The following is a 27327-nucleotide window of genomic DNA, read 5'->3' as shown; positions in this document are numbered from 1 at the left end:
GATTAACAAACTTCTACAGGCTTTGTGGCTTAAGAGTAACCCCCTCCCAATCGACCTTTCCTTGGCGTTCAAACCACGGCAGGTGTCGAGCGCCCCCTGGGTGCAAAGCTCGGTAACGGGCAAATAAGGAGAGTGTAAACGCTCTCCAAGGCGCTAACGCTTCCTATTTTCTCACAACCATCCTCCTGCAAGTAGCTACTGTGCCTATTTTACAAGTGATAAAACTAGCCGACGAAAGAGCACTGGACTGTGGGATCAGGACACGTCCCTGTGGGTAACTAGCCCTGTGACCTTGAGCTGGTCGCTTGCTCTGCGCGGGAGTTGATCCCTGAAGTGTCTCCCCGTTCTAACACTGGGCCTAGCTCAAGGTCACAAGTGATCAGCCGTGGCTGGAACTGGGTCTCGAAACTTGAAGGCGTTCTTTACCACAGCCTTCATTCCCGGGGGGAAGCAGGGGGAGGTCCAAAGCCGCGCGCCCACCGCCTCCGCGGAAGCCGGGGGCTTTGGGAGTCGGACCCCAGGGCGCCAGGCAGAAGTGAACTACGGCGTCCGGGAAGGGTCGCTGCCATCCTCAGGCGGGCTTCACCAGTTGAGCCAATCACCGCTTGAGCCCGCCCCTCGGCCCCGGAAGGAGGCGTCACCCGGAGCAACCGCAACGACCGGCTGAGTTTGGCGGCGGGAAAAGCCATGAGTAAAGGCCGGGCAGAAGCTGCGGCGGGAGGTAATGGCGGCGTGGGCGCGGGGGAGACCCGGGAGGGGAGTAGGCGAGGAGGTCGGTTAAGCGCCCCCCCGCCCCGCTTCGTCTCTCTGCAGCCGCCGGGATCCTTCTGAGGTACCTGCAGGAGCAGAACCGGCCCTACAGCGCCCAGGACGTGTTCGGGAATTTGCAGCGGGAACACGGACTGGGCAAAGCGGTGAGGACCTCCTCCCGGGATCCCCTCTCCGTGGGACTCCCGCGAATCAGTCTGGGGTCCTGCCCTCCCGAGCCTTGGGCACTTTCCCCGTCACTGGCTGAAATTCCCCCTGCCTGGGTCCAAGCCTCCTCTGATAGCCCCGCTCCCTCCCCTCTGCCAGGCGGTGGTGAAGGCGCTGGAACAGCTGGCCCAACAAGGCAAGATCAAAGAGAAGATGTATGGCAAGCAGAAGATCTACTTTGCCGATCAGGTTAGTAGAATCCTGCTCAGATTATCACCTGTGTGAGAGCCCGACCCAGGGTAAATCAACTAGTATCAAGTGTTTGGGAGAGTTGAGGCACACCATGAAACTCATCTGTCTTATGCCATTACAGAGGCCTCAGACATACTTAAATCAAGGTGTGTACTGCCCCTGCTATGATCCAAACTTACTGAAGTTTCCAGATTTGCAATATGAATGACAGAAGATCCTGTATTTTTGCTACCAAGATCCATTTCTGCTTATAAGCTCTTATTCCCTATCATCTAGACTACCACCACCCTCTTCCTCCACCTCACTCCCTAAACACATCAAATTTGTCTGTTCCAGTCCAGACCTCCATCTGGAGCCTCTCAAATGCCGCTGAGCCATTTGTGAGGTGCTACTTTCCCATCCCCCCTGGAATTATTGCTTCTCTATAAAAGAAGCAGGGGAAGGAGCAGGAATATAGAAATGGATGTTATAATATTACCAAAGGAGAGAGAATGCCTCATTTTTTTCCCCAAACTGGCTCCTCTCTAACATTCTTCTCCCTTAATGGAATCACTCTTCACCCAAATCAGAGACTTAGGAGTTTTTTTTTTTTTTTTTCTGAGATAGAGTCTCACTCTGTTGCCCGGGCAAGTGCAGTGGCATCAACCTAGCTCACAGCAACCTCAACTTCTTGGGCTTACAGGCACATACCACCATGCTGAGCTAATTTTGTTTTTTTTCTATTTTTAGTAGAGACAAAGTCTCACTTTTGCTCAGGCTGGTCTTGAACTCCTGAGCTCAAGCTGTTCTTCCACCTCGGCCTCCTTGAGTGCTAGGATTACAGGTGTGAACCACTGTGCCTGGCCAGGGAGTAATTCTTGACTTCTCTTATCCCACATGTGTAGTCAATTATCAAGTCCAGCTGATTTTTCCTTTCTTGACTCTACTCTCTGCATCTGCCATCATTGCTCTAGTTCAGACTCTCTTCATCTATTGCAATATCCTAACAGATCTCACCTCCTCGAACATATCTTAAACATTGCAGCCAGCATGATCTATCTAAATGCAGATCTCGATGGCTCCCCAGTGCTCCACAGATCAGGAAAATGGCACTTGGAGACTTGCCCCAGCCAGCCTCTGGCCTCTCCTGTCCTTGTTATTTCTCCATCCATCAGTACTAGACAATTCAGATGTGTTTTACTCCTTTGTCCTTTGCTCATTATCCTTCCTCTGCCAGGTTAGGTTAGTTCCTTCTGCCTCTTTGCCCGCCTTACTCTTACTTATTCTTTAGGATTTCACTCAGGCATCACCTGCTGCAAACTTCCCTGAATGCTTTGAGCTAATTGCCTCTTTTTCAGCTGTTACCTCTTTTGATGCATGCTGTATTGTAATTGTCTTTTTACTTGTCTCCTTCACTAAATTGAAGTTCCACTAGGGCAGACTCTGTCAATTCATTTTTATCTCAGCACCCCCACTGTATCTAACATCCAGTAGACATTACTCATTTAACTGAACCAAACCACCTTCAAGGCCAATTTTCCTAAAACAGGCTTCATTATGTTACTCTATTGAAAATCCTCTAGGGGCCAGGTGCAGTGGCTCACGCCTGTAATCCTAGCACTCTGGGAGGCTGAGGCAGGCAGATCATTTGAGCTCAGGAGTTCGAGACCAGCCTGAGCAAGAGCAAGAGCAAGACCCCGTCTCTACTAAAAATAGAAAGAAATTAGCTGGACAACTAAAAATACATAGAAAAAATTAGCTGGGCATGGTGGCGCATGCCTGTAGTCCCAGCTACTCGGGAGGCTGAGGCAGAAGGATCGCTTGAGCCCAGGAGTTTGAGGTTGCTGTGAGCTAGGCTGATGCCACAGCACTCTAGCCCAGGCAACAGAGTGAGACTGTGTCTCAAAAAAAAAAAAAAAAAGAAAATCCTCTAAAGGAGAGGTTGGCAAAGTTTTTCTATAAGTGGCTACACAGTGTTTTTAGGCTTTGTGGGACATACAGTCTCTTGTCACAGGTATACAACTGTTGCAACTACTCAGCTCTGCCATTGTAGAGCAAACCCAGCTATAGACTCTGCAAACAAACGGGCATGGCTGTTTCAATAAAATCTTGTTTTCAAAAACACGCACCTGGCAGGATTTGGCTTGCTGGCTTCTGCTCTAAAGGTTCACCTTGCCCTAAGTATAGAGTCCAAACTGCATAGGCTGGCGTTCTCATCTTTTCTAACCTGTTCCCCATCACCAACTGACATGACCCCCACTGATCCCTAACAGTCCTTTTCTAGCAGCGGTCGGTCCCTCATGGGAAGAGCGCCTCAGACTTTTATTGGAGTCCCTCGCCTAAATAGATCCCATCATGCCTCTTAACCTGTCCAGATTCTTCCTATTGTGGCAACCCATGATCTGGGTTTCACCACCTTGCAAAAAATGTTACTTTACACTTTAAGCCCAGTGAGTGGTTTTATCACTAAACGGGAAGATATTTCTGTCTTATTCAGTATCCTACCAACCTGGTCGCTCCCTGAGGACAAGCATTAAGTTTCAACTTCTTCTAGTATACCTTTTTAACGGGACCAGTGCTCAACTGAGTTTCTTTTTCTTTTTTTTGGAGATGGAGTCTCGCTCTGTCACCCCAGCTAGAGTGCAGTGGCATCATTGTAGCTCACTGCAACCTCAAAGTCCTGGGCTCAAGCGATCCTCCTGCCTCAGCCTCCCGAGTAGCTACAGGCGCACATCACCACAACTGGCTAATTCTATTTTTAGTAGTGATGGGGTCTCACTCTTGCTCAGGCTGGTCTTGAGCTCCTGAGCTCAAGCAATCCTCCGGCCTCAGCCTCTCAGAGTAGTAGGATTACAAACGTGAGGGCACTGGGCCCATCAACTCAGTTTCTTAAAAGTACCCTCCCACTATTTTCCCAGGCCCTCTTGAGGGTTTGGGGAATACCAGGTTCTTGAGTGTATCTGAATGCTGCCTTCCTAGATGTGTGTTTCCTTTCTTTGTGCCTTATATTTTTCTTCTTATCTCTGGCAGGAACAGTTTGATATGGTGAGTGATGCTGACCTCCAATGCTTGGATGCCAAAATCGTGGACCTCACTGCTAAGGTGCAGAGCTTGCAGCAGACCTGCCGCCACATGGAGGCTGGTAGGCCTGGGTAGCCCCCAAAAGATGCCCAAAGGGTCAGGTTCAGTCTACAGGTTAGGAATTAATAAGTGAATGGGTGGTTGATTACAGCATCTTGTTGGCAGCTAAGACACCTTTGCTGGGCTGCCTTAGGCATTACATTAAAAGAAATAGAACAACTAACGGGCTTTTGTGCACAAATGAGCAAGGCATGCATTTGCTTTCCGTGCCATGATTTTCAGTGCACTGTCGCCATGTTTCACTTTATTCCTGCTTCTTTAACTGGCTCCACCTAAGTCTCCTCAACCTTACACCCCATCACTACCTGTAGATGGAGAAGGAAAGAGAAATAGAATAAACTCACTATCCTGTAAGCCTTATTTTCCTGAGCTTTTCCAGAATTTTGGACTTTACTCTGGAAAGATCCCACAGCATGGTGGAATCCTGTCTCCCACTTCAGGGTGGATCTACTGGGAAAGATAGACTTCCCTCCTCAGGGGTAGCAAGTGACCCCCCGGAGGGGCATATGGTTTCAGAGCTGAAGGAGTTAGCTAGTGCCCTGACCACACCAGAAATGCAGAAAGAGATTGAAGAGTTAAAGAAGGAGTGTGCTGTATACACAGAGAGATTGAAGAATATCAAAGCAGCTACCAACCATGTGACCCCAGAAGAGAAAGAGCAGGTGAGCTGGGAAGAGGGGCTGGAGGGCTGGCGTGCAGGTCCAGAGTGAATGTGAGGGCTGACCCCCAGCAGGCTGCTGTGCTTCTGAGGGGTTAGAGGAACCTGTTTCTTCCTTCTAGGTATACAAAGAGAGGCAGAAGTACTGTAAGGAATGGAGGAAGCGGAAGAGGATGGTAAGTGTGTGGGAGCTCCAAGGCAGGCCCTGGAAGTGCTTTTGAAAATGGCAGCCACCAGAGAAACCACTGTACAATATCATGGGTCCCACAGGGAGTGCCCTGTACTGCCCATGGTGGTTTTGTTTGCCAGGCAACAGAGCTGTCTGATGCAATCCTTGAAGGATATCCCAAGAGCAAGCAGCAGTTCTTTGTAAGTGGTAATCTTTCCCTTATCTGCTCTTCTGGGGTCTTTGCCCAGGGAAATCTCATTCACTTGTCTCCCTGGCCCACAGGAGGAAGTTGGGATAGAGACAGATGAAGATTACAACGTCAAGCTCCCAGACCCCTGAGGCCCTCTGTTGGGACTGGGGCATGGAAACAAAGATGTTCTGGACTGGCTGCCTTGTTTAGGTTGGCTTTTGTTATGGTTGTTATTGTGCCTGCTGCTTTCCACCTTTGAACAGAACACTCAGGTAAACTGGAGTATTGGGCGGAGGGAGTGTAGGCTGGTGGCCAAGAGTGGGTGATCATGCTCATTTCATTGTCCATGTTGCACTGGTTTGCACTTAAGACTTAGACTTGGAACAGTGGCAAAGGAAAGCATTTGGCATTATTTATTGTAATATAATTTGATATAAAAATATTTAATTTCCTCTGGATAGTCAAACCTCTCAGATATCAAACCTGAGGCAGGCAGAAAGGAACCTGAGGGATGAGGGTACAGAGAAGCTGCTATACACCAGCATTTTGAGGAGCCCAGGGTTCACCCAGGACTCTCTTGGGCTTGTAACCCAGGAGACCATTTGAGTATCCTCCATACCCCAAGTCCTGGGAGAAATACAGGCAACACTGAGAGATGATAGAGGCCCAGTTAATTTTCCAAAATTATAGTTTTAACAAAGTTGCATTGTTGGTGTTTAGAAAAATAAAAAATTTGCAAATATGTAATGCTGTGTCACACCTGCCTTTACCATGCAGCACAACAGCCTGTGGGAACCAAGAGTGCAGGAGGAGGTAGCGCTGCTTCCCTACCTCCCAGGGCAGGGGAAGAAACTGGTAGCCCTGCTCTAAGCTAGCCAGAAAGCCCTGGCCTCACCTTGGACTGACTGGGCAGCCCTAGTCTAGGCATGAGGTGGCCCTTTCACTTTTCATGGCTGTGGGAGTATTTCTTCTTACTCCTTTTTTTCCTGCCAAGATGGCCAAATGTTGCCCAAGAGACCAAAACAGAGGCAAACAGTTTCCAAATATATGTAGATCAAGAGCAGAAGTCTGCGGCTTAGAGAGAAGGCTAAGAGGCCAGGATCTCTTTGGGGTGCCCGAAGCAGACTCTGATCCTGAGGACTTCCAAAGGGAGAAGAAAGACTGGGCAGGTTTGAGTTTTATGGTCAAAATAATAAATTAATCAGAAGCTTTCACAAAACACACCCCAGCCCCACTGACAATGAAGTGGGGCTAGGAAAACCAAACACCCAGCAGAAACCAGCTGACCAGTGTGAGGTGTTGCAGTCCAAGCTCATGGGCCCAGCAGCTCCATGGCCAAATAGAGACTCAAGGCCTCTTGCTGGCTGTTACGCAGGTATCCACGAGCCAGTCAGTAAAGCTGGTTTTTCAACTGGTGCAGGACTCCGATCACGATCTCCCGTAGGGTCTGGCAGGGCCAAAAGAGGAAGAGAGAGACAATGCTCAGGCCAGGGCACAGAGACATTTCAAAGATGCCTGGCTAGACTTAGGTGTGCTCTTTAGAAAAGTACATTAAAAATAGCCCCTGGGAAGTACTGATGCCTGTAGTTTACTTTGAAAGGCTCCCGCTGGGGGTGGTGGCTCACGCCTGTAATCCTAGCACTTTGGGAGGCTGAGGCAGGAGGATCGCTCGAGGTCAGGAGTTTGAGACCAGCCTGAGCAAGAGCGAGACCCTGTCTCTACTGAAAAAAGTAGAAAGAAATGATCTGGACAGCTAAAAATATATATAGAGAAAAAATTAGCTGGGCATGGTGGCACATGCCTGTGGTCCCAGCTACTCGGAAGGCTGAGGCAGAAGGATCGCTTAAGCCCAGGAGTTTGAGGTTGCTGTGAGCTAGGCTGATGCCACGGCACTCACTCTAGCCTGGGCAACAAAGCAAGACTCTGTCTCAAAAAAAAAAAAAAAAAAAAGGCTCTCAACACAGGGTTGAGAGATGGAAATACACTAAAATATTACTGGTAGAATTTAGGTGGTGGATATGTGAATGGTCATTGTAAAATTCTCTCAGTGTTACAGTATGTTTAAAAGTGTTTCACCATAAAAATGTTGAGAAACAAAGAATCTCAGGAGTCCAAGCCTCAGATAAAGCAACCAGGCCACAAAAGCAAAACTTAGTGAAATACACATCTCTCTACTAATTTATAAATAATAAACCACCCTTAGGGCAATTACTTTAGTGGGGGTGGGGGGTTCCCAGAATCTGTATGTTTCTGAAAACTCCAGATAATTCTGCAGCAGGTGGCTAATGCAGTGACAGCTTGGGCTACACCAAAGCTGTGAGCTGGACCTGGCATTGAATGAGTGCTCACATCACACTTGCCAAATGAAACTATAAATGAAAATGTGGGTTAGACAGCAAAGGTGGGAAACACAGTCCTGAAAGTTGTAGAAATACCCTCAAGAAGCCTAAAAGTGGCTGCCATGCTTTTCTGAACGGATAATGGCTTAGACCACTTTGCTTGAGGGTAGGGGAGACCCGCAGACCCCCTGCTGCCCCATACCTGTGGCTTACAGTGCTCCTCAATCCAGCTGAAGACACAGGCCGACAGCTCCTGGAAGCTGGCCACGGAGATGGAGGCATTGAAGGACTGGAACAGAGAGTCCATGATGCCTTGAAACACGTTGAACTTGACCTGGTCGGAGACCTGGTCCTCCCCCTCATGGGGGTTGTCCTGGTGTGCCTTGACAATCTGCTCATAGTTCCTGAAAGCATGCAGGCCAGGGCTGAGTGCTGCAGCAGCTGTACCAGCCCAGGAAAAATGGTGGGATTGCACTATGTACCCCCTAGAAGGAAATAGTCAGAGAGCTTTGGGGATGGATTTAGCATCAGCTAGGTATGGCTTCTAGGCCAAAAATGGTGACCTTCTCTCTCCAACCTTCCCTTCATTAATCCAACACGCATTTCCTGAGTCTGCCATATGTAAGGGACAGTTGGGGATGCAGAGTCCTGCCTCTTAAGTGGCTAGCTCAGGAAGTGAGAGTATTATCTGTACCTCATTATCTGATGTGGCCTTTGAACAATGAGTGGGTGTACACTGAAGTCACCTCAAAAGACCTGGTTTCCCCAGTTCGGCACCCTTCTTACACTTTCATGATCTTTAGGGCCGTGACGTCCTTGCGTAGCGTGGTCACCTCTTCCTCCTGCTTTTTCTTTTCCTTATGCAAAAACTGGATGTAGTCAATGGCTGGGGTGGGGGTGGGAAGAGGGAGTAGGCACAGAGGTTGTCTCAACCAGGAGGACTGGGCTGATTCTGTTTCCCCTTCCCACACACCCAGCTATCCAATTACAACCAGCACACCAGGGCCAGGCCAAGAATGGGTATGAGGCACTGGCCTCTTCACAGCCCTTATTGGCTCCACCCCTCCAGTGTTCTCCCCGGCCATACTCTTTTGTAGAACAATGGCTTTGCTGAGCTTTTGGGAGCCAATGGAGAAGTCCTGCTGCTGGCAGGTGGGGACAATGGTCTGAAGGTCATCATAGCCTCTCTGTGGAAACAGCAAGGGAAATGGGTTCCTTAGCCCTGAGACATTAAGCTCTTCCATGACAGTGAGTTCCACGCTTACAAACTCAAAGAGGTAAGGGAACTGGAAGGAGAGAGGTGTTCATGCCCAGGGACTAGACTAGCTGCCCACAAGGCTGCTTGGGACTCTCTATGGGTCAGGGCAGGGTGAATCTGAGACATGCAGGACCCTCCATGTGGCTGAGGCACAGGCATTCCCATCACCTTAATGGCGTCCCTCCTCTTCTGCTCGGCCTGAGTGTGTGCTCGCCGCCGCCGATCCTTGTAGGACTCCTTGTAGGACTCCTGGTGGTAATCACTGTCCTCGTCATCTACGCTCAGAGTTGGGGGCAGGGAGAGGTCATCTTGGGGCCCAGTGGGACCCAGCTAGCTCACCTTTCCCCAGCTGGAAAGAACCTGGTGGCCAGAGATGGCAGGTGGACAGAAGAACCTAATGTCCTAGATGAGGTGAAAGGTAGTGAGACCCTGTGTCTAGCAATTGGACTCCAGCACCCTCGTGTGGATGGCGAAGCTTCTCTGTCGAGGAACGTTACTAAATGATGGCATATCTGAGTCCCCCCGGGTGGGGGGATGTTGCTGCCTACCTGTGTTGGGGACAGAAGAGGCACTGGTAGAACCGATGCTATTAGCTCTGGACACTACACTCCCCTTGCGGGTGCTTTCTACAAAAAGCCCTAGAAAAAAGAGGCCCCAGTCACTAAGGAGTGGGGTGGGGAACACTGCCAGGCCCTCAAACACCTGTGGGCACGATGGCTTTCTTAAATGCCAACCTCTCCCCTTCAACCCAAAGCCAGCCATACTGGACCACCCACTTCCTGACTCACGTGCTGCAAGTTCCTATCCCTAATGCCTGCAGCGGTACCCTCGGCTCACAAGGGGCATCTGGACGTAATGAGGGTGAGAGTAAGCAGCTGCCACTATTTCCATCACTTCCCTGCTCCAGCACAGAGGGAACTAGGTGTCACCCTTAGTTGCTTCCTGTCTCTGGTCCTGCAGCTCCTCCCTTGCTGTCTCAGGCCAGGAACTCAGGGACAGTGGACTGTGCTCAGGTGTGGCTGGCAAGGCGACAAGAATCTAGAGAGCTGAAGACGGTGGGGAAGCCACTCACCGGGGTCCAGGCTGTTGTCGCTGTAGGCATACTCCACCTGTGGCACCGAGCAAAGGAGAAGCCCGTCAGACCTCTGCCCCTGGGGGAAGGCGCCTCCATCACTCCGCTCGCGCGCGCCCCTGGGGGAAGGCGCCTCTCTGCTGCACACCTAACACACGCACCGGGGTGCAAAGGCAGCTGAATGACTCCCCCGAGAAGCGAAGCAAGACTGAACAGGCCGTGGGAGCGCCGTCCTTCCGTATGACGCCGTCCGTCCCCACTCCTCCACCTCCTCAACCCCCAGCCCCCCACATTCGCGCACAAACGCTTCGTTTGTCTCCCCACCTTGGCACAGGAGGGGAGAAAGCTGTCTTCTCTGCAGCCCCGGGGCCCGGAGAGCGGGGGAAACTTTAGGGACCGGAGGGAAGCCCCTAGTCTTCCGGACCCCCTACGTGCACGAGCCCGACCCTCCCTCCCCCCGCCGGCGTGCGCGCCCACGGGGCTTGCCTTGACCCAGGGGTCCTCGGGAGAGGCGCCCGACTCCGTCATCTTCTACCCACCGAACCGGAAACAAGCCAGCGGGCGGGCCCCCTGCCCCGAGAAAGGGGGCGAGGTGTACCCACGTGACCTACGCCCACCAATCCGCGACTGAGAAGCGGAGGGTGGGGTGAGGCGCTTGCACATGCGCCGTCCGAAGGCTGCAAACGTCGGCTTGAGCCCGCTGAGCCTGGCGTTGGGGTAATGTCCGCAGCCACCGAGACGTGCCCGCGGTCTGTTCGTGCCCTCCCCCGGGTTAGGAACTACAATGGCAGTGACAAGAAGCACATTCCGTAAAACGGAGTCCCCTCAAAAGGCTTGTCTGAATATTGTGCGCACGCGCACCGCCTGGCTCAGCCAGCTCACTAGGTTGCCCTGCCTCGCCCTCACCCCCATCCTGTCCCCGTCGTTCCCAGACCTGCAGTCCTGGCCAGTGTCAGGAACCAGGCAGAGCTCCCCTGTCACATCGTCTCAGCCCACCAGGCTGCAAGCTCCGTGAGGGCAGAGGCCCCGCCTGACACATCTTTAAGGAATTAACCCTTGCAAAGAGCCCGTGAGCTGAATTTATGCTGCCTTACAGATGAGGAAACCGAAGGACCTACAAAGCCTCCAGCTTACTCAGAGGCACACAGCTAGTCACCAGCAGGGCCAAGGCTGACCTCAGTCTGGCTACCTTCAAAGGCCACACTCCTAACTACTGCACTCCTGTGCTTCCAGCTCAGGCCTGACACTGCACTCGTGGCATAAGAATCCCAGACAGACACCATACAGGCACCACCTGGAAACATTCACCTTTAATTATATTACAAGTTCAGTGTTTGCCCTGACTGTAGTCAGCTGTGGGTATCAGGCACCCCGAGGCAAGGGTGGTGACGGAAGCCCAGAGGTGTCTGCTCCACACCAGCCACGTCCTTGGTGCTGGCCAAACCCCAACATGCTCAGTAGGTTGCCTGTGTCCACCAGGCCCAGCCACGTCCTGCACAGCTTAGCCTGGAGACCTCTAGGCCTGAGCCAGGGTAAGCACCAAGGCCCCCACTTCTCCTCACCCCTGGATCTCAGCAGCTCCAGGGGCAGGTGTGGCCCCACGGAGAACTCATTTTCAGTCAAGGGCCTGATGAGTCTTGGGGATGCGCTCCTGCAGGAGGGCCCAGGCTTTCTCCACCTTTGGGTAGGCCAGAATGTTGGGAGGACAGTCAGGCAGGCACCCACTGGGGACTCCCTCCCCACAACCCAGCCTTTCCCTGGGCACCAACTTGGCGCTGGGTGATATGTGGCTCCCACAAGGTGCTCAGCACCACGTGGCTCTGGTCCACAAGCTGCTGCCCACTCATCTGGCTCTGCAGGCGGCTTTGAGCTGCAGCTTCACTCAGGCCGTCCCTCTCCACGATGCGCCGTACAGCCTGGGCACACACGAGGCATTTGTCAGAAAGGATTCCAGCTCAGCAGGATACAGTCTGCAGTGGGGATAGGGTGGCGGGTGGGGTCCAGATACCTCAGTCTCTGGGATGACAACAGTCCACACCTCATGTACCATGTTCTGCCAGCCGGCTTCAAGCAGCATAGCGGCATCAATCACGCACACATGCTTTCCTGTGGGGAGACCTGTCACTGCATTTGCTACTGGTCGGAGCACCCACGAAACACACTCCCAGGGAAAGTGGTTGGTCTGGCTTGGGCAGGGAAGCTCCCAGGGGAAGAACCCACTTCACTGTCCCCCTTGGCTGCTCCCATTATCCCTCCCACTCACCCTCAGTCACAGCCCAATCCATCTCCTCTCGGGCCAGCTTTGCGATAACTGGCCACACAATGTCCGTGAGGATCTTCAGCTGCTTCTGGGGAGGGGGATAGAGGGAGGGGGCAGAAGTTACCTTCTCCAGAGATGGGGCCAGCCCAAGGGGAGGTGGTAACTGGGAACAGGTGAGTGGAAATGGGCATTCTAGACCAAACCAGAGAGGTCCACTGGAACCCAACCCCTGCAGCTGGTAGCAGCTGAGGACCCTAGGAGGTGTGTGTTTACCTTGTTCCCAAACACCCGGCTGCCTAGCACCTTCCTATTGATGATGCCGTCTTTATGGAGAATATCTGGATGACAGAGACAGAGGACTGAGCAAAGAGGCCAGGCTGTCTCCTCACTTCAGGACACCTCTAGCGCGCCCCAGTTAGTACCTGTTCCAAAGGCCTCCACCACAGGCTGGTAGGCAGGGCCACCTGGGGCATAGGCCCGATGGCCCAGCTGGTCACTGTCGATGACAAATGCCCCTAGGTCCTTTAGCCGCTTAGCTATTGAGCTCTTCCCAGAGCCGCTGATGCCGGTCAGCCCTATCACGTAGAGGGATGGGGGGAGCTCTGACCTCTTCTGGGGGTGGATGAAAAGGAACCCACAGTTACGAGAGCTCTCAGGCTCATGCTTGGGGCTGCGCACCTCCATTTCCACTCGCCAACATTTCCAGCACGGGGGAGCAAGGGGAGGCTCACGTGTGGAGGCCGAAGCAGTTTTCCCAGCATTCGCTGGCGGAAGCTGGAGGAGCTGACTTTGTCCTCTTCATTTTCCTTGTGGCTCAGGTCCTGCAGCAGCTGGATTTGGTACAAGGCGAGCTCCTCCAGGCCCTAAGGTAAAGGGGAAAAGGTGAGACAGGGAAAGTGGGAGTGACAGGAAGAAGGGCAAACCATGACACCCAGCCTGCCCCCTTGTCCTTCCCTACCTCCTCCAGGATCCTCCACCACAGCAGGCAAGCTGGGAACTAGCTCCTCCTTGCTTCTTCCCGCCACCCTCAGCCCCCTCTTCCCGCCACCCTCAGCCCCCTCTTCCCTCCTCTGGGGTCATGATGCTTCCAGCAGCCCCCATGACGGCCTTCCCCGTCCCCATCCACTCCCTCTGCCAGTCTCCCTCAGGGGTTACATTCTCAAGGCGGAAGCGGTTGACGGCCATCCCCCCACGATAGGTCTCTTCGCTGACCACCAGGAACTCCAGGGAGGGGTCAGAGCCAGCGGGCCCATAGGGGTCCAGCAGGGGGATGATATCAAAAGTCAAGGAGGGCTTGATGTCCACCAGGAACTCACTCAGGTGTTCCACACGTTCTGCATAAGGTTGGAGCAGTTCAGGGAGCACCTTGCCTGAGGAAGAAGCCCAGAACTGTGAGATCTTTTTACTGGGGAGGAAGAGTATGGGTCGGTTTGGGGAAGAGTGTCCCCAAGCACTGTATCTCCAGAGGGGCAGATAGAAAGAAAGGGTTAAGTTGGGAAGGTCTGTGGTGGCGGGGGAGGGGATGAAGGGGAAGAACCATAGTCACTGACTGCAAGGGCTGGCATGTGTCCAGAGAACAAGCCATCAGGAAAGTACAGCGAACAACTAGCAGTGCCAGTGGGCATGAGTCAGATGGAGAATTCAAGAACCACGCTATTCCTGAGTCTCCTCTTACTGCCTGTGGCACTGCTACCTACAACTCACTCATCCATTTATTCCATGTCTCAGTAGGGTTCACCTCCTGGAGAACTTGTTAAAGTGCAGATTCCTTTGCTTCGCATTTGGGGAATTTTGATTGAGAGGTAACTGGATCACATGCTGAGAAATCTACATTTACTCATTTAACAAAATATCCTTAGCACTGAGTGTCAGGCACCATGACATTTGGGTGGAGTGGGCAGTAATGGATGGCCCTACCCTTCCTTGATCTGGGCATGATGGAGGGAGATTTGAGGGCCCTCCACTGCCTTAATCCAGGGTCCCTCTCACTCACTCTTCAACAGATCTTTGTCTGCTACTCCCACCACAAGCTGCTCCTGGGCCAGGATGCATGCGACACTGAGCAACACCTTGTGGGCATTATGTAGGCGGTCAAACGTGCCACCCACAGCCCCGCGTTGGTAGCCACGCACCGGCTGCTTTGGAGACCTGGCCACGGGGGAAGCTGGCCTGATCGTGGAGAATAATGGGACATCCATGGGCTCCATGGGCAGCTCCCTAGCCCCATAATCGGGATATAGCAACACCGAAGCCAGTCTCGGACAACAGCTGTAACAGCTGGTAGCATAACGTTCTAGCTGTTGTTTGACCGGGTTGTACTGGCTTCCATCCAGAGTCTGGAAGTCTGTCAGCACCACTTCTGGTGGGTGGGCGAGATTCTGGACTGAGATGGGTTGGGGAGGGAGAAAGGCGCTCTTGGTTCGGATATTGGTCAGCAGAATTCTGACGTCCAGGTTCCTGTGGGCTTCGGCGCCAGTATAGAAGTGCGTGATGAAATCAAGAACCTCAAACGTGGCCTGCACGGGGCTGGACTGGGGCTGAGCCGGGCCCTCCAGGCTCATGCCCGGCTGCAAGTGTACATAGAGTGTGTGATTCACCAGCCGGGAAGCCGAGGTCAGGATGGGGGCCAGACGAGGGGCTAGAGAGGCGAGCGGCGTCGTCAGCACCAGGAGGCCCGACCGGAATACGGCCATGGTGCCCAGACCTGCGGACAGTCAGGGAGACAAGGCGAGGGTAACTGAGGGGCCTGCGGCTGAGGCAGAGGCTTACACGGGGCTTTGGAGCCGGGAGAAGGGGACCTGGAGCAGGAACAGGATCTCAGTGCCGATCGAGAGGAACCAGGGTAGGGGACAGGGCCTGGCTAACGGCGCTCGGGGCTGTGCTCTAAGCTTTGGTTTCCTCATGTCTCAGACGGGGTGGTGACTTCACTGAACTGAATCGAAATCCTGGGACGGGGAAGCGGGGACCGTACGGGAGCCCCCGAGTCACGGGGCTGGGGATGCAGAAATCCTGGGCGCTTTTGCTAAGCTGCACCAGGGTCTTCAAGCAACCGAAGGAGGAGACTAAAGGGGAACGCTCAAGCTCAGGTCGGTCCCCTACTCACTGAAACCTGCGGGCTTTGGTTCCGCTGGCACCACCGCGTAGGCTTCCCGGGCTGCCACCCGGAAGCACTAGCTCAGAAACCGTGACGCCCAGCTACGGAAACGGAAGAGGGTCAAACGCCTAACTTCACGGCCGAGTGGGATTCTCGCGAGATTTGTCGTAGGGTGGGGCTAGTCCTGCTGACGGGGCGGGGCTGCCCTCCAAGGCTCAGGGGATAAGTGGGAATCCTCTGGCCCAGATCCGCCTCCCACCCGGACTGAGCGGAAGCCAAGGCGGGTTTGAAAGCTCATTTCACTCACTTCCTCAGGCCAGGAGAGTAGAGAATGGCTTCAGCCATGTCACCCAAGAGCAACGGCAAAGCCAGAACTAACAGCCGGCTTCCCTTCTGCATTCTGGGGGAAGGGAGGGGAGGATGTCACAGGCTTGCGCTTGTACTAGGGCCGGCGTTCCCAGAGCCTTCCTGGTGCCCTCCCAGTCCGAGGACGGTCATGTGGGAGGATACAGTGCTGTCCAAGTACTCATTTCACAGATGGAAATATTGAAGCCCTGAGTGTTCTAGGGACATAGAGAGACCAGGTCTTGTGGCTGCTATACGAGGCTCTCCGCACCACCCGGATCCAATGAGGCACCTGTTCGCAATGAAAGCTCTGCGTGTGAGCTCAGAGGAGCTGCCAGGGTCTTTGTGGACAGGAGAAAAGGGTGGGAGATCCAGGGTCGAGGATTTAGCACAAAGCTAATGAGTACTGAAAAGTCCAGAATTGGCAGGCTTGGTGTGGAGGGGAAGCCAGGTTGCCACCAGAAAACATTTCAGATAAATTGTCCATGGAGATTTCAAAAGGAGGGGAAACCAACCTCCAAGATTCCAGTAATGTGCTGTGGTTTATTTTCCCTAACTGAATAAATACTGACTTTTTAAAAATAAATGTTCGTTTTCATACTTAATTTTGTTTGTCTTTTGTCTTTTTTTAGAGACAGGGTCCTGCTCTGTTGCCTGGCTAGAGTGCAGTGGTGCTCACTGCAGCCTTGAACTCCTGGGCTCAAGTGATCCTCCTGCCTCAGCTGGGACTACAGGGACGAGCCACCACACCAGGCCTCTGTATTTTTAAAGAGGGCCTCCAAAATGTAAAAGCCCCACAAAACCTGGACCTGCCTTTGGAGTTAAGGATGGAAGACTTGTAGAGCCTCAAAGGCACTAAAGGACCAGGCTTCTTGAAGGAGACATACGTTGGATTTTAAACAGAGGACCAAAAGAAACAAACAGCAAAGGCTGCCAGAGAATGTTCCAAGACATCTTTACACACAGTCTGATATGCCATGTAGGAGTCATGTGTATTTAGTGCATCCCATGTGTAGGTATATTTTTAGGCACAAATGACAGATCAGTGAACAAAACAAAGTCTGTCCTCCTGGGGCTTAGATTTCTGTGTGTCCAGGGAGAGGGTGGTGAATAAACAATAAACAAATCTATATTACATTTGATGATAAGGGCTATGACGAAAAATAAAGCAGACTAGGGGGACTATAGTAGAGAAGAGGGAATGCTATTTTATTTTATTAATTTTTTCTTTTTAGCTATCAGTCTTACTGAAGGGAATGCTATTTTAGATAGGGTGGTCCAGGAAAACACAGACGTGGAGGAGGAGCTAGAATCAGAGATCAGGGGAAAGTGAGCCAGACAGAGGGAACAGCAAGTGCAAACGGCACAAGGCAGGAGGCTAGTGAAGCTGAATTGGATGGCAGAGATGGAGAGTGGTGTGAGATGAGGTCAGAAAGAGGCAGGATTCAGATCCAAGATCAAGAGAGAGGGGTCACACATTGCCTCTCTTATCACCCTGTCCCCCAGGGGTGACCTTGTGAGTGCATACATACACACATACACACACACTCTCACACAGAGGGGCAAAGAAGTCAGACTCTGAGAGCAGGTCCCATGCCTCAGAAATTCATGCCACCTTGGCCTTCTCCCCTTCCTGTGGCCTTCCTGGACGCTGTAGGAACAACAGATCTGTGTCTGGGGCAGCAGGACAGAGAGACCAGCAGGGGTTGGGGGGCTGTGAGGCTCCTTCCCTCCTCCAAGAGCAGAGGCAGCAAGCAGTCCAACAAGGCCAGAGAAGAGCCTTATCTGGAGGCAGGGGCGCGTCAGGATGTTGTGCCTCTGTCCCCCAAGGTCTCCCACAAAGCCCCAAGGACCCCAGTAGGTTCCTCTCTGTTCCCACTTCCCAGGCTCTCTTCCTGCCTGTTCCAAAGGGCCATCACCCCTCACCCTTCCCTTCCTCTCAGACAGGATCCCCCCTCCAGCCTAAGCCCTACCTCAGTACCATCCCCTCCCGGGACACTCCTGCCCCCGTCCTCTGGCACATCCTCACCTGGCCTCTATCTGTTCTCTATTCCTCCTCCCCACCAGACCCCCACAGAAGTTAAGAGATGGGCCCCATGACCCTGCTGGCCCCTATCAGTGGCTCTTGACACCCTGCAGCCCTCCGCTGGGCTCAGGAAGGAGGACAGACCAATGCAGCAAAGCAGCCAGGCCTGGAGCCGCGGCTGCACAGACTGGTGAGATGCAGTGTCCACGCTCGTGGGGATCTCTCCTGCTGAGTCTTGTCTGGGGCAGAGGGCAAGGACCAAGGACGCGATGGCAATTGAGGCTGTCTCCCTTTGATTTGTTTAGCTCTGTTCCTTCTTTACACATCTGGTCCACATAGGAATATAACAATAGTAACACTACTAGTAGGAATAATAATAGTCATAGCACGCTATTAAGATCTCTATACCAGCACTTTCAGACATTATCTCACTTATTCCCTAATAAGACCCATGAGACAGGTATTATTATTCTCATTTCATAAATAAGAAAACAAGCTGGGTGCGGTGGCTCACGCCTGTAATCCTAGCACTCCAGGAGGCTGAGGCGGGCAGATCGCCCAAGGTCAGGAGTTCGAGACCAGCCTGAGCAAGAGCGAGACCCCGTCTCTAGTAAAAAAATTTAAAGCAATTAACTGGACAACTAAAAACATACAGAAAAAATTAGCTGGGCATGGTGGCGCATGCCTGTAGTCCCAGCTCCTCGGGAGGCTGAGGCAGGAGGATTGCTTGAGCCCAGAAGTTTGAGGTTGCTGTGAGCTAGGCTGATGCCATGGCACTCTAGCCCGGGCAACAGAGCGAGGCTCTGTTTCAAAAAAAAGAAAAAAGAAAACAGACTCCAGAGAAGGTAAGGACCTTGCCTGAGATCCCTGCCTAATGGGGGCTGAGTCACAGCCCGACTCTCCCCCAACCCCAAGTCTGCTTAACTTCTATCACTACAGACGTCACTCACGTACCCAGAGACTGCGTCCTAGCTCTGCCTCTGCCGTGTGACCCTGTGACACTCTAAGGTCTGACCCTGGACTAGCCTATTCCTCTTTCTGGACCTGGGTTTCCGTGCAGGGGATACCCGGGGCTAATGCGATCTCTCTAAATCACCTTTCCACCCGCTGCACGCGCCAGCGCAGTGCAGCTGCCACCCCCTCCCCGTCCCCGGAGACTTCACAGCCCTGGGACGCAAAGGAGGGAGCGGGACGCAGGGGAGGATGGAGCCTTTATTGCGGGGCGGCGGGAGGAGCGCCGAGCTCAGGGCCCCCCCGGCCTCCGGCCCCGGCCTCGGCTGGCTCGTCGGCGAACACCGCGCGTTGCATGGCGGCCACGTAGCTGCAGCCGCTGGGGTCTTCCAGGCGCAGCCGCGCCAGGGGCAGGAAGCGCTCGGTGCTGAAGTAGCGCAGGGCTGGCCGCGGGGCGCGCAGCGCGGTGAGGAAGACCTGCGGCGGCGGGAAGAGGAGCTCGGGCCCCGGCTGGGCGCGGAATCCGCGCCCCGCCCCCGCTCCCGGAGCCCCGCCCCGCGCCCACCTCTGTCACCTCCTCCGGGTCCTGCGCCGCCTCGCGGAAGACCTGCTCGCAGTGGCGCTGGTAGAGGGAGAAGAGGTGGCGGGTCTGGGCGTCCGTGCAGTCCAGCGCCCCTCCCGGGCCGCCCTCCAGCTTGTCCTGGAAGGCGGTGCGCACCGGGCCGCACTCGATGAGGCTCACGCTGCGGGCCCGAGAGCGGCGGGTGGGCGGGGGCGGACGCGAGTCCGGCCCCAGCCCGGCCCCGAGCCGCGAAGGGAGGGCCCGAGAGGGTCTGATCGCGGGTGGCGAACCCGAGCGCTTGAAAAGCCGTTTACTGCCCGAAAAGCGCTCCCACATCCCTCTGAGGCTGTGAGGGAGCCACCGGCGTCAGAATTCAAACCTGGCTGGGTCCCTTGCAGCTGTGTGACCTGGGGCCGGTCACCTAACCTCTCTGGGCCTGAACTGCCCCATAACAATACCGACCCCTCAGTAGCCAGGTCGGCAAGTGAAGTAAGATACCGTGTGCCAAGTGCCCGGCACACATCAGTGTGAGCGGGGCAGTGAGGGCCAGGGAGACCGCCTGAGAACAGCTCCAACAAAACGGGGTGTCGGAGCTCCCAAGGTCGGGGGTCAGAGGGTTGGGAGGCGGGGTGGTGACTCACTGGATCCCGAAGGGCGGCAGCAGAACCGCCAGACTCTCGCATAAGCCTTCGAGCGCGAACTTGCTGGCGCAGTAAACGGCGTTGAAGGGCAGCCCTTGGAGGGGAGATGAGGTTGCCGAGGCGCGCGGGACAGGGGACCCGCTAAGAGCGCGCAGCGCGAGCAGCGCCCACCGCCTCTCCAGGCCCCGCCTCCGCCAGGGCCCCGCCCATCTCCCGCGGAGCCTCCGCCCCCTTCGCGCCTCTGGCCCCGCCCCTTCCACTCACCCATCAAGCCTCCCATGCTCCCTGTCACCAGCACGCGTCCGGAGCGGCGCCGCTTCATGTCTGGCAGGAAGGCTTGCAGCGTCCGCACCGTCCCGGCCACGTTCACGTCCAGCACGGAGCTCACCGCACCCGCAGCGTGCGCCTCCAGCGGCCCCAGCAGACCCCGGCCCGCGTTACACACTGCGGGAGAGGCCCGACCCCGCCCGCCTCACACACAGCCCTCAGTCCCGGCCTGTCCCCTAGTGTTCCCTGGCCTCGGGACATCCTGGTTTGGACACAGGACAGAGAAGGCTCCTAGGAGCACATGTGTTTCAGGGAGGCTCACCCAGCACGTCCACGCGGCCCTCGGTCACGCGTGCCCGGGCGGCGGCCACAGAATCTGAGTCCCTCACGTCGAGCTGCAACGTCTCCAGGGAGTCGGGAGGGCACCCCCGGGCCCGGGCCTCCTCCCACAGCGGCCCCTGCGCCCTCAGGTCCCTCAGCGTGGCGTACACTGGAGGTTCAGGGACAGGATGAAGACCTGAATTCCCTGCTTACCTCTAAGGGCTCCTCCTCTCTCCATCCCTGTCCATTTATAGACCTTTGAAGCTCCGGGACGGGTCTGACGCCAGACGCAGGGCCAGGTGCCGGCCGATGCCGGAGGAGCAGCCAGTGATGAGCACCACGGTGCGCTCCATGGGGAGACGAGTAGGGAGACGCTAGGGCTCGGGTCTCCGGGCTGGATATCACCTGCTTCGCCCCGCCCCTGCCTGCTGGGGCCCCCACCCCTTGTTGTGTCTGCAGCGCAATCTCAAGGCTGAGCCCTCCCTGGCTTGCTCTCCCCACCCTGCTCTGGGTCAAAGCAGGGATGAGGCCCCTGCTTGGAACACCCAACTGTCCTAGCTGCTAGTCAGAGGGAGGGAAGGCTTTGCAAGCAGGGGCATGGGTTCCCATGTCTGCACCAAGTGGCACTCTGGGCATGCCTCTGTCCCACAGGGACGAAGTTTGCTGCTGAGGGTGTGAAAGTAAAGGCTTTCTGAGGATGTTCTCAGTTCAAAGGTCAGGGGTTATATTAAAAATGGGGAAGCCGAGGCAAGGAGCAGGGAGAACTGGCCCTACACCGGGGTCCATGCTGTAGCATCCTGGCAGTGACCTTCTCATTCTGACAACCCAGGTTGATTCATCAGTTTATTAAGTTGACAGAAAACAGTACTTTAATCCCAAAACTTCCCTCCAAACCCCCAGGCCTGACCCCACTAGCAGGCCTTGGGTCCTTCTCCCAGGCCTGGGCATATGAGTCCCGGCCCTGGGAACCTGCCCCAACCCGGAGCTTGGGAAGAACATGGCCGGGGGGTGGTTAATCTAACACAAAGAGCCATTTACCCACCGGGGGTAATATTTGAGGAAGATCTTTTTGGCCAGGTCCACCGTGTCTCCTTGAGGCTGGCTGGGATACCTCCGCGAGCTGAGGACAAAGGCCTGCTCCAGCTGGAAGACATTCTTGTCAAACTGGCGCTGTTGGAAAGGGATGCCCTGGGCCAAGCTGTCCGCCAGCGCCTGCATGAAGAGCTGCCAGCGGGGGGTGTAGTAGTCGGCCACCAGTCCCGCCAGCTGCTTGTTAGCGTAGTCTAGGATGTTGCCCACCGGCCCCCACAGGGTCAGCTGGTAGCGGCTGTTCTGCTCATAGAAATCGGCCTCAGTCTCACTGACTGCCACTGCCCGGGCCTGCTCCAGCCAGCTGCCCAGCAAGAAGCGGCTGTCACTAGCCAGCACTTCATCCAGCGCAGGCAGAAGCTCATAGGCCAGGACACCCCCAGCCTTCAACAGGGGGGCCAGCTCCTTGTTCAGGTAGGCGGTCCTCGCCTCCTCATAGTACAGGCTGACCAGCTCCTGGACTGCCTGGCGAGTGACATCCAGCAGGTCATAGCGGAAGGCTGGGCTGGCAGCCAGGGTGGGGGCAGTTGTTAGCAGTAGTCGCCAGGCCTCGAACACATCGGATTGGTTGTACCAGACCGTGGTATTCATCTGTAGGGACGGCCGCTTGACCAGAGGACTGTGATTGTGGCCCCGGCAGGCCTCCCCGGAGCAGTTGTAGACACTCCTGAGCAGCAGCCTCCACGCTGCCTCTGCATCCCGGTGGGAGACCCCATAGCGCCGGTCAGCAAAGCTGGTCACCCAGGCCGCCAAATCTGGCACTGGGTCCTTCCGCCAGCCCAGCTCAGCCATGAGGGCGTAGACCACTTCGTTCTGGTTGATGCCCTCAGGGGCCATGCCTGTGCCTACCATGGTGGAGTTGGGGAAGAGGCGGGCAGCTTTGGGACCTCGGTTCACGGCCTCCAAGGCTCCAAAGAGGCCATGGTTGCCCCCGAAGTTGTGCAGCATGCACCAGATGAAGGGCTGGCCCCGGAAGGAAGCTGTGCGGACGTACACGGGCTGGTTCTCCGCAAACAGGTCCAGAACCAGGAGGCGGCCTCGGGGCACAGCCCCCAGCACAGCCTCGACCTGCACCGGCCCCCAGAACTCGGGCTGGTGCTGGAAGAGCCAGCCTTGGAGCAGCCACACAGCATCAGGGTCCACTACAATCAGAGGTGGGGGGGACAGAGAAGAGAGGTAATGAGAAAAGAGGGGGCCCAGGGGAATGTTGACCCCATTCTGTAGACTAGGAAACAAAGGTCCAGAAAGGTTAAATGACTCTTCCTATCACAGGACACACCTTCCCTTGTGATGCCCCCACCAGCGGGACATACTGTGACCCATCCCCTGCCCCATTCCCACCTCCTCCCAACTCCAGGACAGTGTTCATCAAGCTTCCAGGGGCATCAGAATTATCCAGAAGGCTTGGTGAGACAGGGATGCCCAGCTCCCAGCACCTGCAGCTTCTGATTCAGGAAGTCTGGGGTGAAGTCCAAGAATTTGCACATCTGACGGTTTGGGGTGATGCTAACGCTGCTGAGTCTGGATCACACCCAGAGTGGCACTGCTCAAGGAAGCCTGAGCCAATCTGCTCCCTCCAGCTAACAGAGCGGCCTCCCTGCCACGCCATTCCTGACTTGTAAGTGGCAGGAAGGAGCCCTTGCTGCACATCTGCGTAGCAGGATGGGCACTCAGCACCTTTGGGCGCCTCCCCTAACTGCTGGCCCACCTTACCTACCTCAGCAACGCAACAGAGACCAAATCAAATCTTTTTAATTGCTAGCACTTAATGACTCTTTTCTCTGGCCCAGGCATCATCCTACCCATAAGGTAGCCCCATGTTACAGATGAAGCAACTGAAACACTGGGAGGGAGGAACTTGTCAGAAGTCACACAGCCAGGAAATAGCAGTGCCAGGGTGCGACCCAGGTTGTCTAGTTCCAGAGCTGTCCCTCAACCAAGGTGGGATTAAATAAGATGACGTGTAAGCACGAGTGCTTGGTACACTGTGAAGCGTTGTGTGTTACAGGGAGGTGGTGTTATTCCCGTACCACCCCCACTGACCTCTGCCACCGAAACCGCCCTTCAATAACAGGGTGCAAGGCGAGAACTGTGGTAAGGGCTTAGCGAAAAATAATACACAGGCCTAGCTAAAAATAATGATAATATTAGTAACTGTCCCCCTGTAATTGCCACTCGCTCCGGAGGCACGTAGCTGGTGGTCATAAAGATCTTAACTTCTCCCCATAGCCGGTGTCCATAAAGATTCTTAACTTTCTCTGTAGATAACATCACCTTTTCGGAACCTGAAGGGAGTTTTTAAGATATTTCCCAGGCCCCGCATTCCAGTAGATGGACTGGTCCACGCAGACCAGCGGCCCCTACCACGAAACCGACTCAACTGGAATTGTGACCCCAGGGACTGGAGCAACCCAAGGAGATGATTCCTACACCCCTATAACTTTGCCCTAATTAAAAAACCTAATTGCCTAATCCCTTGCCTACCAAACTATCCCAAAAAACCCTGTCTCCCAAGTTCTTGGGGAGGCGGATTGGAGAAATTTCTCCCATTTCCCTGCTTAGTGCTACGTGGAATAAAGACTCTTTCTCCACCGTAAAACCTGCTGCCTCAGCGTATTGGGTGCTTCCTGGGCAGGGGCAAATGAACCTGCTTGGGTGGCAACACCACCATCTTTCTAAGGGTCTGGGGGGCTTCCCTTCCCCACCTCCCCAGGCAGTGTACCTGCGGTCATGGCCTCATAGACAGCAGAGGTGGCAGCAGCCAGGTAGGAGGGCTCCGAGGAGGGAGGCTGCATCTCGTTAAAAGTGTCGGCCCCGTAGATGTGGTCTGTGCCAAACTCTTTGGTCAGCTCCCGTAAGAAGAGGCTCCCGATGAGGGGAAATATGGGGTCTCCCGGAGCCAGAAGGAAGGAGCAGGAGTAGGAGCAGTTGAAGTGTCCCCAGCTGCCCATCTGGGTGACATTGACCTGAGGGAACACCCTAGTGGGGAGCAAAAGGCACACGCACACAAATATATGATTATAAACCCTTATGGCAAAGTCACACAGCTACTTGGTAGCAGAGCCAGGATCAAACCCAAGTCTACATCCAGAGTTTAAGTTTTTCTTTAAGTCATGTCTTACAAGAGAAAATTCCCCCTCTGAGCTGAGTGGGGGGTGAGAGGAGAACCTCACCTGGTGATAGCCTTGGGGACATGCCCTGCAAATGCAGGTAACACTGGGATCATGCCGAAGGAGCGCATCCGGTCCAGGATCCGATGCTAGGAGGGATGGGGGGCTGGTGAGCGAGACCACTGCTACCCCCATGGGGGATGCCCGCACTCAGCAGGGCACACAGAGTCACCAGAGTCCTGTTAAGAACCCTGAGGCTGGCCAAATACCTGGGCCCATGACTATCTAGCACAATCCCACCCCTTCCCTTCCTTCCCATCCTTCTACCTGCAGGTAAAGCTCCTTGAGGTGCCAGAAGTGGGGCAGGGGGCCGCCCCAGGTGTGCAGGTTACCCATGCGGCCCCAGGCCAGGAAGGCAGGGCCAGTGAGGTACTCATCGATCTCTGACTGGGTCAGGCCCAAGGACAGGTACACCTGTGAAGGAGGGCAATCCCCACACATATAAATATATTCATCCCCATTCATCAATTCATTCATTCAGCATTCATTCTTTGCTTCCCTATGCTGGGCACTAGGGCTACCAGGACAAAATCTGACCCCTGCCTGCAAGGATCCCACGGTCCAGGGGAAAGAAGCTTGTGAGCAGGTGAGTTCACTAGTATGTCACCTTTGTCGCATGGGTGAGGAGATTGGGCACAAAAGGGCTTTCCTCTAAGCAGGGAGGGGGTCTTAGAAGGCTTCCTGGAGAAGCCAGATGGAAGGCAGGACTGCTCTGCAAGGAGGTGAAGCAGCCCTGGAGTGGCCAGTGCTCAGGGAGGCTCCCAGGGAGGCAGATGCAGAGTTGCTAATGAGAAGGATCTACAGTGCCATGCGACTGGCCTCATGTGGGGGTTGGGACAAGAGCCCCAGCTTCTTAGAGTGCCAGGGCTACCCCACAGTAACCCTCGAACATGCTTGTCTCAGGAATGGAAGCCTCCATTTCTAGAGGGCTGGAGCCATTGTACATGCCATTGACACTTCTGAAACACTTATTCTCCGTGTGCCAGACACTGTGCTGACGCTGGGTGGGGGGCAGGTGGAGACACGTGGGCAGGACAGTGTGGAGGGGCCAGGTGGGCATGTACCCGCTGCCAGATGGCCTCCTGGCCGCTCCAGGCCAGTGCCAGGTTGATGCCGTTCAGCGCCATCCAGTCGATCTCTTGCTCCCAGCGGGCCCAGTCCCACCACACAAAGGAATAGCTTTGGGTGCACACGTTCTGGTAATAGCGGTACCTGCAGGCAGCGGCATGAGCTGGGAAGCATCCCACCCCAAAGGGGACGTTCCCCTGGAAAAACCTGGAGGGCGTCCAGGCTCTGAAACAACTCCCCCCTATTCCTCCATCTAGGGGAGAGGGGAGGGGCTCCAAACACACCCAGGTGGAGGTGGGACTAGGTACCTGAGCTTCTGAGGTGCCCCCCACCTGCCCTCAGCACACTCCCAGGAACCCCTAGCCTAGCAGACCCGTGTGTGTGCACATTCCATTTCCATTCCACACTTCCAGAGGCCCTGCTCTGTGCACAGTGTTTCATTGCTATATGGCAAGGTGGGTCCCTGTCCTGGAAGGCGGGTCTCTGTCCCCACAGTCTAACGGAGAGACAGATACGTGAACACATCACTCCATACGGTGTGAGGGGGTGGGCTCATTCCTCTGTCAGCAGCTTCAAAAAGAGGCTGGGGAAGGAAGGTAATAAAATGTGCCGATCACCAATTATACACCACCAGCTCTAGGTCCACCATCGTGCAGACTCTCACACCCAACACTGCACGGCAGATGCCACAATTCCACGTTTCAGGTGGGCCAAGTAAGGATGGGAGAGGCTGACTTGCTCAAGGACACACACTGTTACAGGCCGAGCAAGGATTTGAAGGCAGCATCATCTCCCTTCTCTGGCCTCCTCTTCTCCGTAGCACCAGCCTAGTGAGTGCCGGAGCGGGGCGGGGATTCAGCGAGGGCTGGGCGCCCAGGCTGGGCGCGGGGCCGCTGCGGGGAAGCGCCCGGTACCTGTTGGGCGTGGCCTCGGTCAGCTCCTTCGGCACGGCGGGCAGCGGCCGCGGCAGGCGCAGCTGGGAGCCCGACCAGGCCACGTGGCAGCCGCAGAAGTCGCGCAGATAGCGGTGCAGCCCCGCGGCGGCCGCCACGCCAGTGGAGCCGCGCACCCGCACCCGCGCCCCGCCGCCGCCGCTCAGGCTGTAGGTGTCCAAGCCCGACGCGGCCGCCAGGGCGCGCTCCACCGACACCGAGAAGCCGGCCGCCGGCCCGGGCCCCAGCAGCCGGGCCACGAGCGCCCGCACGGCCTCCGCCTCCCGGGCCTCGTCGCCGGCCGTGCCCCCGGCCCCGGCCAGGAGCAGGAACCCCAGAGCCGCGGCCACCGCCGCCGCCGCCGCCATGGTCTCAGCCCGGCGGCGGCCGCCGCACAGCCGGGGGCGGGACGGCCGGGTCCAATCAGCTGCGCGCCTCGGGCCACGTGCAGCCGAAAGGGAAGCTCGGGCTCCCGTCGGCGGACCCACTTCCGGGTCCCAGACCGCGCCCCGGGGGTGCCTCGTGACCGCACGCGGTGCGGGGCGCGTGACCCCAGCAACTTAAAACATCCAGAGCGGTATGGGACCCGCTGTCCTTCGCAAAGCACCTCCGGTACAAGGCGCTTTCA

At 55.4% G+C, this 27327-nt stretch overlaps 5 protein-coding genes across 12 annotated transcripts; 1 reads left to right on the top strand and 4 right to left on the bottom strand.

Moving 5' to 3' along the window:
• Nucleotides 1–584: 584 nt before the first annotated feature.
• LOC123620969 (PSMC3 interacting protein) lies at nucleotides 585–6051 on the top strand. 2 transcript variants are annotated; one of them, XM_045526603.1, is made up of 8 exons: nucleotides 585–721; nucleotides 814–914; nucleotides 1075–1164; nucleotides 4177–4288; nucleotides 4804–4949; nucleotides 5068–5121; nucleotides 5255–5314; nucleotides 5397–6051. In XM_045526603.1, the coding sequence occupies exons 1-8, from the start codon at nucleotides 688–690 to the stop codon at nucleotides 5451–5453; spliced, it is 654 nt and encodes a 217-aa protein (XP_045382559.1). In that variant the 5' UTR covers nucleotides 585–687; the 3' UTR covers nucleotides 5454–6051. The 2 variants fall into 2 exon arrangements, with proteins under 2 accessions (XP_045382559.1, XP_045382558.1); XM_045526602.1 differs by having other exon boundaries at nucleotides 614–721; nucleotides 4177–4248; nucleotides 4728–4949.
• On the bottom strand, nucleotides 5695–11171 carry MLX (MAX dimerization protein MLX). 4 transcript variants are annotated; one of them, XM_045526597.1, is made up of 8 exons: nucleotides 10298–11171; nucleotides 9974–10010; nucleotides 9450–9539; nucleotides 9070–9176; nucleotides 8731–8830; nucleotides 8430–8529; nucleotides 7846–8047; nucleotides 5695–6751 (listed from the first exon to the last, which is right to left on the bottom strand). In XM_045526597.1, the coding sequence occupies exons 1-8, from the start codon at nucleotides 10499–10501 to the stop codon at nucleotides 6695–6697; spliced, it is 897 nt and encodes a 298-aa protein (XP_045382553.1). In that variant the 5' UTR covers nucleotides 10502–11171; the 3' UTR covers nucleotides 5695–6694. The 4 variants fall into 4 exon arrangements, with proteins under 4 accessions (XP_045382553.1, XP_045382555.1, XP_045382554.1 ...); XM_045526599.1 differs by having other exon boundaries at nucleotides 10460–11162; XM_045526598.1 differs by lacking the exon at nucleotides 9450–9539 and having other exon boundaries at nucleotides 10298–11169.
• A 97-nt stretch (nucleotides 11172–11268) lies between these two features.
• COASY (Coenzyme A synthase) lies at nucleotides 11269–15403 on the bottom strand. 3 transcript variants are annotated; one of them, XM_045526590.1, is made up of 10 exons: nucleotides 15337–15403; nucleotides 14227–14937; nucleotides 13389–13603; nucleotides 12965–13096; nucleotides 12656–12845; nucleotides 12507–12571; nucleotides 12237–12321; nucleotides 11982–12079; nucleotides 11743–11889; nucleotides 11269–11651 (listed from the first exon to the last, which is right to left on the bottom strand). In XM_045526590.1, the coding sequence occupies exons 2-10, from the start codon at nucleotides 14924–14926 to the stop codon at nucleotides 11589–11591; spliced, it is 1695 nt and encodes a 564-aa protein (XP_045382546.1). In that variant the 5' UTR covers nucleotides 14927–14937; nucleotides 15337–15403; the 3' UTR covers nucleotides 11269–11588. The 3 variants fall into 3 exon arrangements, with proteins under 3 accessions (XP_045382546.1, XP_045382544.1, XP_045382545.1); XM_045526588.1 differs by having other exon boundaries at nucleotides 12656–12842; nucleotides 15337–15400; XM_045526589.1 differs by lacking the exons at nucleotides 11269–11651; nucleotides 11982–12079 and having other exon boundaries at nucleotides 11796–11943; nucleotides 15337–15400.
• Nucleotides 15404–18489: 3086 nt separating this feature from the next.
• On the bottom strand, nucleotides 18490–20793 carry HSD17B1 (hydroxysteroid 17-beta dehydrogenase 1). 2 transcript variants are annotated; one of them, XM_045526595.1, is made up of 6 exons: nucleotides 20697–20793; nucleotides 20442–20609; nucleotides 20117–20296; nucleotides 19853–19946; nucleotides 19224–19271; nucleotides 18490–19126 (listed from the first exon to the last, which is right to left on the bottom strand). In XM_045526595.1, exons 1-6 carry the CDS (start codon nucleotides 20791–20793, stop codon nucleotides 18772–18774), a joined length of 942 nt encoding a protein of 313 aa, XP_045382551.1. In that variant the 3' UTR covers nucleotides 18490–18771. The 2 variants fall into 2 exon arrangements, with proteins under 2 accessions (XP_045382551.1, XP_045382552.1); XM_045526596.1 differs by having other exon boundaries at nucleotides 18893–19126; nucleotides 19215–19392.
• Nucleotides 20794–21270: 477 nt separating this feature from the next.
• NAGLU (N-acetyl-alpha-glucosaminidase) lies at nucleotides 21271–27067 on the bottom strand. The gene is made up of 6 exons (XM_045527025.1): nucleotides 26682–27067; nucleotides 25764–25911; nucleotides 24967–25113; nucleotides 24703–24788; nucleotides 24252–24508; nucleotides 21271–22671 (listed from the first exon to the last, which is right to left on the bottom strand). Exons 1-6 carry the CDS (start codon nucleotides 27065–27067, stop codon nucleotides 21458–21460), a joined length of 2238 nt encoding a protein of 745 aa, XP_045382981.1. The 3' UTR covers nucleotides 21271–21457.
• Between the last annotated feature and the right edge of the window lie 260 nt (nucleotides 27068–27327).

The sequence above is a fragment of the Lemur catta genome, chromosome 15, assembly GCF_020740605.2.
Source record: "Lemur catta isolate mLemCat1 chromosome 15, mLemCat1.pri, whole genome shotgun sequence".
Classification (NCBI taxonomy): Eukaryota; Metazoa; Chordata; class Mammalia; order Primates; family Lemuridae; genus Lemur; species Lemur catta.
Note: the sequence above shows the minus strand (reverse complement) of the source record. Positions and strands in the feature narration are given on the sequence as shown.

Excerpts from the sequence above, each read along its gene's own strand:
- LOC123620969 (XM_045526602.1), top strand. The coding sequence starts at position 688 with ATGAGTAAAGGCCGGGCAGAAGCTGCGGCGGGAG. Across the intron at positions 1,165-4,176 it reads AGATCTACTTTGCCGATCAG|GAACAGTTTGATATGGTGAG; the intron begins GTTAGTAGAATC and ends TATCTCTGGCAG. Across the intron at positions 4,249-4,727 it reads TCGTGGACCTCACTGCTAAG|GGTGGATCTACTGGGAAAGA; the intron begins GTGCAGAGCTTG and ends CTCCCACTTCAG.
- MLX (XM_045526597.1), bottom strand. The coding sequence starts at position 10,501 with ATGACGGAGTCGGGCGCCTCTCCCGAGGACCCCTGGGTCAAGGCAAGC. Across the intron at positions 9,177-9,449 it reads CTCTTCTGTCCCCAACACAG|ATGACGAGGACAGTGATTAC; the intron begins GTAGGCAGCAAC and ends CTCTGAGCGTAG. Across the intron at positions 6,752-7,845 it reads AGGAGCACTGTAAGCCACAG|ACCCTACGGGAGATCGTGAT; the intron begins GTATGGGGCAGC and ends TGGCCCTGCCAG.
- COASY (XM_045526590.1), bottom strand. The coding sequence starts at position 14,926 with ATGGCCGTATTCCGGTCGGGCCTCCTGGTGCTGACGACGCCGCTCGCC. Across the intron at positions 13,604-14,226 it reads AGACAAAGATCTGTTGAAGA|GCAAGGTGCTCCCTGAACTG; the intron begins GTGAGTGAGAGG and ends CTTCTTCCTCAG. Across the intron at positions 12,572-12,655 it reads GGTGGAGGCCTTTGGAACAG|ATATTCTCCATAAAGACGGC; the intron begins GTACTAACTGGG and ends TCTGTCATCCAG.
- HSD17B1 (XM_045526595.1), bottom strand. The coding sequence starts at position 20,793 with ATGGAGCGCACCGTGGTGCTCATCACTGGCTGCTCCTCCGGCATCGGC. Across the intron at positions 20,610-20,696 it reads CCCGTCCCGGAGCTTCAAAG|TGTACGCCACGCTGAGGGAC; the intron begins GTCTATAAATGG and ends CTGAACCTCCAG. Across the intron at positions 20,297-20,441 it reads GGGCCGCGTGGACGTGCTGG|TGTGTAACGCGGGCCGGGGT; the intron begins GTGAGCCTCCCT and ends CCTCTCCCGCAG.
- NAGLU (XM_045527025.1), bottom strand. The coding sequence starts at position 27,067 with ATGGCGGCGGCGGCGGCGGTGGCCGCGGCTCTGGGGTTCCTGCTCCTG. Across the intron at positions 24,789-24,966 it reads TCAAGGAGCTTTACCTGCAG|CATCGGATCCTGGACCGGAT; the intron begins GTAGAAGGATGG and ends CATCCCTCCTAG. Across the intron at positions 24,509-24,702 it reads GTCCCCAAGGCTATCACCAG|GGTGTTCCCTCAGGTCAATG; the intron begins GTGAGGTTCTCC and ends GCTCCCCACTAG.